Source organism: Temnothorax curvispinosus, unplaced genomic scaffold (genome assembly GCF_003070985.1).
Source record: "Temnothorax curvispinosus isolate PA1 unplaced genomic scaffold, ASM307098v1 QBEX01012135.1, whole genome shotgun sequence".
In the NCBI taxonomy this organism is placed as follows: Eukaryota; Metazoa; Arthropoda; class Insecta; order Hymenoptera; family Formicidae; genus Temnothorax; species Temnothorax curvispinosus.
The window spans coordinates 360,437-370,773 of NW_020221915.1; the positions used below are offsets into that span (position 1 = coordinate 360,437).

Genomic DNA, 10,337 nt, shown 5'->3' on the forward strand with positions numbered 1-10,337 from the left:
TTTTAAACTTATTTCTCAAGAAACTTATTTATTATCAAATATTATCAATACATAAATTGATATATAGCATTTATTAATACCAAAAGCTATCTGGCAAATTACTTACGTAATTAATGTAGAATAAACGAGTTTACTTTTTAAAAAACGTCTGTTTTCTTTGTATCTTTGACCTTAATTTTATTCGAGATCAAATATACGCGAAATATTTATGCTAAAAACTATGTTTTGGGGAAAGCTAGCGCGGTTGACCTCTTTCTTTTCGCTGTTTTTTTAACTCTGATCACTAGCAGGCCTTCGACAGCCGATCTCTCCCTTGCCAAATATTACGTGACCCAATCACATGACAACACGCCTAGAAGTTATTGCAAGGAGACGCGTGATCAGCTGTCACGTGCGAAACAGTAAGAATTTGAGTCCTTCTCGAAAGCACGATAATCACAAGTCAAGACCTAACTAAAGTAAAATATAAACATGACTGATAGACACATTATGACAAAGCAAATTAATCTCACATTAATTACAATTACAATAGTGCTATCGGTGCTATCATTATGCTCTTTAAATAATATTGTATATAATTTAATTTCGATATGTAGTACTTAAATAGAGTTTTATCGTAACGAAGGTTCGTCGAACCTTCGACAAGTTATCTTTCTGATAAATTCCATGCATTTCGTAATAGAATCTATTGTTGCATACCTCTATTACTGTTTGATTTTAACGATTGATTAAAGTCTAAGACATTTTTATGCTTTTCTAGTTTAAAGTACTGTCAATGTACATACATACAAATAATTTATTGTGTCAAATGTCAAATGTTAAAAACGTATCAATGTATATTAACATTCTGATCGCAATATTTTTCTATATCGACTTAATCCGCTGATAATTTCATTTAGTTTAATTCAACATGCAATTAATAACTTGAAATTTAAATCTAATTGTGTACTTTGCCCAGCCTGCAGTCACTCATTAATAGCCGAAATTTACATGTCAGGTATAAGAAAACGTAAACACAATAAGCTGTTAATTAAGCGTAATCTTGTATGTTGCTTATGTCATTTACTATAATTAGGTTAACTCACTTAATAAATATTTAAAACTTTACTAAATCATAATGCAAACATATATTATACGTTTAACTAATAATACTTTTATTAAAAGTTCATTCAGAAATATATAAGACAGAAACATGGAACGTAACAAGGGGACAGCATCCGATTTGAAGAAAGAGAAAGCAAGATCATTAAAGATGAAAATAAGGCAGCTTGCTAAACGCAATGAGATAGTCTCAGCCGAGACTATCGCTACTGTCGGAGATGTTGCGAGAGATATGGAAATTGACAAAGATAATACGCCGAGCAGCGACGAGTTCGATGAGGATCTGGAGGAAGAATATCGGAATTTGAACAATATGCTCGATTTACCGAACGATACTTATTCTCTTACTAAAATTACAGCGGAGTTACCCTCATGCGTTAAATACGGAGTTCGTTCCGGTCTGATTCACTTGAACATGCCGCATTTCTCACCGTTATCCAGAGGTTATCAGGTAATCACAATTGACCCATGAGCCAATAATGAACTTTATTTAAGAAATACTTTTCTTAACGTGTCTTTTCATACCAAAGCAATAATTACATTAACAGTTTAATGTTACATAGTAAAACAATTATTTTTGTTAAATATTGAGTATAACGGCTCCTCCCTCCTTTGAAATTTTCAAATTCTATATATATTTTGAGTAGTAAAAGAAATTCAGAGAAGGAAAATTATCGCCCATTATAATTAATACTTAAAATATCACGATGTCGATAAGTAAAGAAATAATAATTTATATTTATGGATATATATTTCGCTTCTTACTATTAGATCATATGTTATTTACAATTTTATTCAATTACATATTTTTTTAAATTATAATCTTTGTTAAAGCAGAGAATAGTAGAAAGCATAAATACAGAGTATTCTCTGCTTTATCTAATCATAAACTAACGGAACATGAGCGACGATATTTCCTTCTTAGAATCTTTTTTACGCGATCCACAAAATACACAAAATTTGAAAATTTTAAAGGAATCAAGGGGGGAGAGGCGACGTTATTTATACTCAATATTTACCTTATTTTTTTAAATATTGTTAAACGTTGCTTTGCAGTTTCTCATTTCGCAGCTCTAATAACAGGGTGGCGCTATAGCGATCGCAGCTTTCGCCACGACCGCGATTCACAAATCTCGCTGCTGGAACGAGGCGGTGATCGATCAAATCGTCGAGGACGGCGACACTTTTTACTGCGAATCCTACAAAGACGTGAACACGAACGATCGCCGGACGATGACCATCCTCGACTTGAAAAGGACTCTTCTCCTGCGGAAAAAGTTTAATGTGAAAGTTAAGCTCGAGGATCCGGCGTACGCCGGCAAGTTTCGTTCGCGCGATCCGACGGAGCTTCATTTGGCGAAGGCGCTGGAGCTGTTTTTCGAGCGACACGACGCCGGGATCTTGACGTCGCCGGTGCTCAATATAGCGATCTGGCGAGACTCGAAGTACTACAACATATTTGACGGTCAGGCGCGACGAGAGAGCGGCGAGCCGGCGGCCGACGGGGTCAGCGGGTCGGCCAAACTGTTTCTCGTGAAGGACCTGATAGGGCTGCTGTTCATCATCCTTGAGAAGAGTAACGTGCGAAACGAACCTTTCGTGATTTATCCGATATCTATCAGCGAAGTCGAGACCGTTTCTCCCGAAGACCCCGAGGAGGCCGCGATGGCACTCGAGAAGCCGCGAAGAAGACCGAGCGGTTATAAAATTCATCAGCAACACCGAGCCGTGATACAGGGCTCTTATCATCTGACGCATCCTGCCGTACAGGAAGCTCTGCGAGGTAAAGGACACCTGATCGTAGCCGTGGCGGCTTTGATATATTCCCGGCTGATCAGCGCGAACAAATGGACGAGCGCTTTGCTTGACTTGATCTTCAACCAGTCCAACATCTATCTGATCGATCTAGCTAGAGTTCTGGAGAGGAAGCTCGACGACGAGTTCGAACTTCGGTTGGACGACTTGATGGGCGACGTTGTCCTCGGAGTGTATTCCGCCAAGATAAAGGTGGACGCGAATGTAATGCCGAGTCAGGCGCAAAAGGGTAAGGTTACCATTGACAGCGACATGGAGCAATTCTTTGAGACGCAGGAATGCGGAATACTCGAGATCAAGAAGATCTTTTACGCGATCTGGAAGGACGGTAATGCATACTACTTTCTCGACCCGTTTGTTTGTGACGACGAGGGTTTCAGGGTCGATTACAAGGAACGCACGACGGGCGATACCATCAGAGAAGCCGCTTGCGTGACCATGAATAGCACTTTAAACGAGGTGGTGGAGACGGTACTGGAAAATACCGGCAATAAAGAGAGCGATCCTTTCTCGATACACGGAGTCAAGGTGCTTTATGTCAAGACTGGAGTGATTACGCCAGGTGGTCCGCTCGAAAAAGTAATTTATCGGGAGAGCGGTACGAACCGCAGACCGCGGGCCCCATCGCCACCGGCACCGCTGGATGTGACGAAGACCGATCTAATCGACACGACGCCACGTTTACGACCAGACTCGCGTAAATTCGCAGAAGTGTCTATTCAATATCCAGAGATTATGCGGAACGTAGATCAATACATGATGACGGCTGACGAGCCGACGACTTTTATATATGCGCAAGAGAAAAGAAAGGAAGTAGACATAGAAGAAGAAGAAGAAAAAGAAGAAGAAGAAGAAGAAGAAGAAGAAGAAGAAGAAGGGGAAGGGGAAGAAGATGTAGAAGAAAAGACGCAAAATAAAATAGGTTATATCATGGGATATGAAATGATAAATGCACATCGTTTTTTTGTTCGCGGTACCAAAACTTGCATGATGATTACATATCCGCGATCACAAGGTAAACAAGGATTAATAATTGGCTTAACTGCGTTGGTATATAGGAAATTAAAGGAACCGGCCCGCTGGCGAAATATAGACGTGGATCAAATTCTTGACATCGGCAACGAGGCTTATGAACAAGTTATAATGTGGATTGAACGAGGCCGACCAGAAATAAAAGAAGTGAAAGTGAGAGAAAAAGAGGGAGAGGAGGAAGAGGAGGAGGAGGAGGAGGAGGAGGAGGAGGAAGAAGAAGAAGAGGCTGAAGAAGAAGAAGAAGAGGAAGAGGAGGAGGAAGAAGAAAAAGAAACTGTCGCTCGGAAAGTTACACGCGCTCCGAGTCATTTAGATGTCTCTCTCTTACCTCCCAGATTGAAACTAGCTGAGAATTACGCTTTTTTCAAGACGAGTATGAACGTTGTCGACGGCGACGCGAATCCTTTGGCTAATCTCGCGGAGGCTCTCGAGTATTACTTCGAACGATATCCCGAAGTGATATTGGAAAACAGAAGACTGATGTACGCCATTTGGAAGGAGGATGACAAATTTTTCCTGTTCAATCCTTACGGTAGTGATTCAGAAGGATGGCGTATTTGGAATTATTCATCTGCTTTTATCGTAACGGACAGTCTCAACGAACTGGTTGACCTTCTTTACGGTGTCTTAGAATACAACGATCCGCGTTTCTCACTTCATTTCGTAGCTCTCGACGCGATAGAACCGGGAAAGTACAAGTCACCCACGGAAATTGTAATTCCAGATGAGAAAATGAGAAAAACGTTCCAAACAAAGTTCTTACCAATTACTGATGACGATTTAGTGAAGCTCGAGGAGAAGAAGCCGGACGTTGTCGACGTAGAAGCGAAAGATCTTGTTGATAAAGAGGATGTAATAGAAGAAGAGGAAGAAGAAGAAGAAGAAGAAGAAGAGGAAGAAGAAGAAGAGGAAGAAGAAGAAGAGGAAGAGGAAGAAGAGGAGGAGAAAGAGGAGGAGAAAGAGAAAGAGAAAGAAAAAGAATTTGAAGATATCGATTTAGAACCGCTAGAAGATCCTGTTGGGATAATCGAGGAATCCGTACAGCCCGACGCACCTTACCGCTTAAACTTGGCTCTCTTGACCTCCACAGTAAAAATCCAGGATCCGACCGAAGAAGAGTTGAATGGCTTGCCTGAGGAAGTGATACTGGAAAAGATGAAGTACGATCACCCACCGCCGTACGTGATGCCGCCGAAGAGAACGCTCCGCATTTTGCTGGAGGCAAAATTGGCGAACAGATCGATCCCGTCGCTCGTATCTAGATTTTCGATCGATTCAAGGCTGAAAATCAAGAAGGGCGATGTCTCCGTGGAACCTATAACAACTGCGATTGTGCCGTTGCTGCGAGACACGAAACCTTCGAAGATGATTAAGCTATCTTTCGGGAGGTACTTGTACTCGAGATTGCCTCCGATCCATATGGTGCCTCTAAGAGCTATTGACGAGGGTTACATCCAGGACGAAGAAATCGATAAAGCGATTGACGAAAAATATCCCGGACGAGGGGAGCTGGAAAAGAAAGAAGACGAAACGTTAGGGAAGTTATCGAGAGTGTTTTACGCCACGAGACTAGAACTGATACCACTTGGACCGATAATTAAAACCCCCGTTTTAACGATAAAGCACCTGATAAGTCCCGATGAGCGGAAACGAAAGATCGTGCCAAAGACGAAAGAAATAGTGCCTGGGGTCAAAGAGAATCTCCGCGATGCGGAAAAGTTACTATTCAAATTAATATTCCCGAAATTCCGCCCTGAGCTGCAGGTTAATTTTCAATAATTTTCCAATAATTACAAAAATATAATAAAAGAACGCACATTATTGTACAATATAGTCCAAAAAATTGCAAAACTATCACATTTTTTTATTCGTATAAATATTATTACTTATTATATTTTTAATTTTTACAAAAACTTTTTTTAGTCTAATTAAGTTTTCTTTGCATTCAGCCACCGGACAAGAAAGATGATGTCAAAACGGTAGAGATGCAGAAAATGATAATTAGTGCAGAAGATTTAGAAAGAAAAGTAGAACTTCCATCATCGAAAGTTATCGGTTTCCAAGTAATTTTAATACATTCAAAACATGTCACGTAAGCATTTGATATCTCATATCACGAAAGTTTCATAAACTATAATTAGTATCTGTTTTCTATCATTTTTGCATGTAATTGGATACTTGATAAGTGACCTATTTAGCGCGCTGTTGATCTAAATATTACTTCAAGGTTGTGGATGAAAACGTGGAGATAATACGAGGCAATATCAGTCTGCTGGATCGCGCAAGAATTGATTCTGCTTACTTCAAACCTTGCTACTACGCGGCTATATACTGCATTTTGACGAAAATCGTGCTGGATGTAGATCGCTTTCCCGCTAACGCTCTGGATCAATGGATTCGCTTCGCCGATATGCTCGATCAACATGTCGGCAGATTGCGACACAATGGGTATAGAACGTTTGACAGGATAAACATGTTTGGCAGAAGTTTCAACATTGTTCTGAAAGAAATCACCTGCTCCGACCTCGAGAGTTCCCCAACCGACGAGCTTGATATTATCGTGAAGAAATTTCTAGAAAAACATCAGACCGGTATATTGGTGTTGACAAATTGCGCCTACGCAATCTGGCAGGCGGACGATAGATATTACGTTTTCGATCCTTATCCTTGCGATGAGAAAGGTCAGGCGAACGAGAAGGGCTACTGCTGCCTTATGAGGTTCCGCAATCTCAAGTCAATGCTCGATAGAGTTAAAGAAAACGCCGGCGAAACTGCGAGAGAGCCTTTTCGCCTCTACACCGTATTAGTCACTCACATGGAAATGACGAAACGTAAACGGAAACGGAGGAACGTCAAGCGTCGCGCGAAGCTAGAGGAATCGGAAGAGTTGGTTCGCGACGACGTAAAGTTGGACGTGACAACGCCAACGGTCGAGTCCGAAATGTCTCTGATCGAGTTAGCCGAGTGGGTCGCACCGGATCCGGAATTGGATCCCGATCGTGACGTCACGGCCGTAGGTTTTACGCCGATGCGGTATCACGAGGCCTCGATGCTCGAGGCGATTGTTTTGGAGAACGACATTACCGCGCCTGTATTGACGCCGTTCAAAGAGCCGTCGGAGATCGATCGCGATCGGGATCGCGAGGAAACGGCGAAGGAGCGAAGAATACCGCCCGAGAGGATATTTCGTAACCATACGGCCATCGCAATCCCCATCGATCTCTGCATCCTGGCGTGGTCGTTGATCCACGATCCTGCGTCCTGGTCGGAACGTACTATCAACGGGTTACTCGAGGCTGCCGTCGATTACGCCTTTGACAACGCGTTGGCAAGCGAGGACACTTCCGTGAGCGATATGATCGATGGGGCACTGCCGGAATTCGAAATAGCGAATTACGCGTTTCGAGCGGTATTCGCGCCGATACACCGCGGAATCCTGTACGCCACGGAGGGATGGAATCTCGCGTCAACCCTGAAGAAGATATTCGAGACGGCGATCTACACCGGTGCGATCATCGTTTGCCGTTACGCTCACGTGGGCATTACGAAGTGCGGCAAGAATTACTTCGCCTGGTGGACGGTCACGGGGACGAAGAGCCTGCGAATGATCGCGTCCAGCAACCTGGGCGAGTTTCTCAAGCTGATCGTTAAGGTGATCGACGAGCCGCGGGAGACTGAATTCGCCGTGAGAGCGATCACTATATCCTATGCGCGAAAAATGGCGCCCGATTACAGCGATGTTAAAGGTCTTCACGAGCCGACGACGACGTCGTCTCTACCGGAGATTCACCGAAAGGAGCTTCCGGAGTCTTATGACGTTCAAGCGATTTTCAAATCGATCGGCCTCGCGTCGAAACCGATCTTCGTACTCGGAACGGTGGTTCTTCGCGATCGCGACAGCCTGCTGGAACCGCTGGTGAAACGTTGCTACTTCGTCGCGTTACTGGCTGTCGTGGTAAAGAGGGACATCGTTCAGTCTCCGCTTCCCGGGATGATCGACAGGGTCCTCGAAGTCGCGGAGAATTTGTATAGAAAATTCTTCGAGCCGAAATTTCATACGGAACATATTTTACGAAATGTCCCGCTGATGAACAGGCTTTTCGATTTTCGTGACTGCGCGTCACCCTTAGTCGTGCTAACAACGAATTCTCAGACTGGCAGAAAGGATTTTTACGCGCAAGTGAGTGCCGAGGATAAGGAAGAAAATTATTCTTTGTAAATCTTTTTATATATTCTTTTTATAATGGAATTAATTCTCCGATTTTACTTTCTACAATTTTATATCTGACGCAGTTATTAATTTTTTAAATGTATTTATTTATTTATATTTATTTATTATAATTTGCCTAATAAATAGCATAGGTCACATTTAGAATTTATTGAAGTTAATATTATACCTCTTAATATTAATTTAATTTTTAAACGTCATTATATCTATAATCGTTGGTTTAGGTGAAACGGCATCTGAAAAATTACTTTAAGACGTACACGAGCGGTATACTGCACTTTACTAACTGCTGCTACGGTTTTTGGTACTCGAGAGCGACCAACTGCTACTACTACCTGGATCCTTACCAATGTGATGCGAGAGGCAGAAAGACCCTCGCCAACGGCAACGCCTGTCTGTGCATCTTCTCCTGCCTCCGTCAAATGGTGAAGCACATGTGCCTCAATCAATACGAAGGCACGACCGGATTCTTCCTCCATAGAATTCACGTGAATTCCATCGACGCGCCGGCGTTCGACAAGTTCCAGGAAGATCCCATGTGGGTCTATCTCGACTATCAGTGGAACTTCACGCATTCGATTATGAGATCGCGTAAGAGAGCGAAGGGCGGCGACAGGTCGGATCCATCCAAGTTCGATCGGCGATTTTGGAACAACTACGCGATCGAAGTGATCGATCTGATTTACTCTATCTGGGGCACGATCGGCGCGTACGATCGTCGATTCGGCGAACGAGCCGGAAAAAACCGCGTCGCCATATGCGTCGCCGTTCTAGCCATGCAGAATCTCTGTCATCCTTCGCGGTGGAGTCCGGCCGTCCTGGACTCGGCCGTGATCTGCGGAGATTCCTACTACACGGAGAGCCTGAGGAACACGATGCAGAAGTGCTCGAAGCAGCCCGAGAACAGGTTCGGCCTGCAGACCTCCTTCAGGATATTCCCACACTCGTGGACCGTAGATTTTGGCACGAGTGTACACGGGATTCTGTACGGCGATCGAAATAGATTGACGTTAACCGACGCGCTGGCATTGGCCTTTGAGGAATCTCGCAACGTCATCGTCGAGTGCAACAGGATCGCCTTGGCGGCACTGGCGGCTAAAGACGCTTATTACGTCGCCGATCCCTGCTGGATCGGCCCGCCGTTATTCGCGAGGAATCGCGGCGCGATCTACGCTCTACGTTGCAAAAATATGAACGCTCTGATATACGCGATCGCGAAGATGTTCAATACCAATCAGAGACTCGGCGTACGCGTCACGCCGTTGAGCCTCTCGTTCGATCGAGAGGACTTCGATGCCGATCTCCGCATCGCGCGAAGAAAGATTCTGCCGAGATCTCTGCAGAAATCGCCGGGAAAAATCGAAGACCCCGGCGCGCCTATTCCCGGAGCGGTCACGGTACCCGACGAGGATTCTTACCCGCGATATCGACGCCGTCTCGCCGAGGGTGCCACCAGAGATTTTCAACTGGAGAGCTTGCAGCTTCGTCGTACGGAGCCCGCGTTGAATCCCGAAAATGCGAACAATGCGCTCGTGAGCACCAAGTGTCGTTTGAATCTCGGTCAAGCGCGTCCTCGGAAAAGGCCTAAACTACCCTTCGACCCTGTCGAGACGAAAGGTGATGTGTTGGCCGATTCTTTGACCGATCTGTACGAGACGCGAATTTCCGTCACTGGTTCGATTACCGCGGATCGTTATCCGAGACTGATAGACTTCGCTAGCGACGATCCTTCAGCCGGGGTAGAGTCGCTCGATTATGCGAAAGTAGCTTCATCAGAGGACGAAGATTTTGCATAGATTTCGAGTCGCGGAAATGTTTCAAAAGATCCAGTAGCTATCGGCATCGTTTATCTAAAAATAAAAGAACCGTGCGTCCTGGACTATGTCTGGACATTTTTATCATTTTAGTCCTTAAATAAGAATTAAAAATCAAAGTGAAAAATATATTTCTTGTATTATATTTTTATCTTTGATTTTAATTCGCGTTATTTAAAAACTAAAATGATAAAGGTCTAACAATAAGACATATGTCTTAAGTGTCCCGGCGCATTGGTATCTTAATCGCTGCTGAAAGAAACAAAGCTGACAGTACATTGGACACCTGTAGCAAAACAAGCAACGTAATGACCGACGTAGTAGAACAAGGATGATTGAGGCCGACG

General features: G+C 43.7%; 1 protein-coding gene across 1 annotated transcript; it reads left to right on the forward strand.

Annotated features, from left to right (window-relative positions):
• The first annotated feature begins 1,192 nt into the window (after positions 1 to 1,192).
• On the forward strand, positions 1,193 to 9,972 carry LOC112462261. The gene is made up of 6 exons (XM_025027947.1): positions 1,193 to 1,552; positions 2,185 to 4,095; positions 4,138 to 5,712; positions 5,898 to 6,011; positions 6,176 to 8,128; positions 8,401 to 9,972. Exons 1-6 carry the CDS (start codon positions 1,193 to 1,195, stop codon positions 9,970 to 9,972), a joined length of 7,485 nt encoding a protein of 2,494 aa, XP_024883715.1.
• Positions 9,973 to 10,337: the final 365 nt, after the last annotated feature.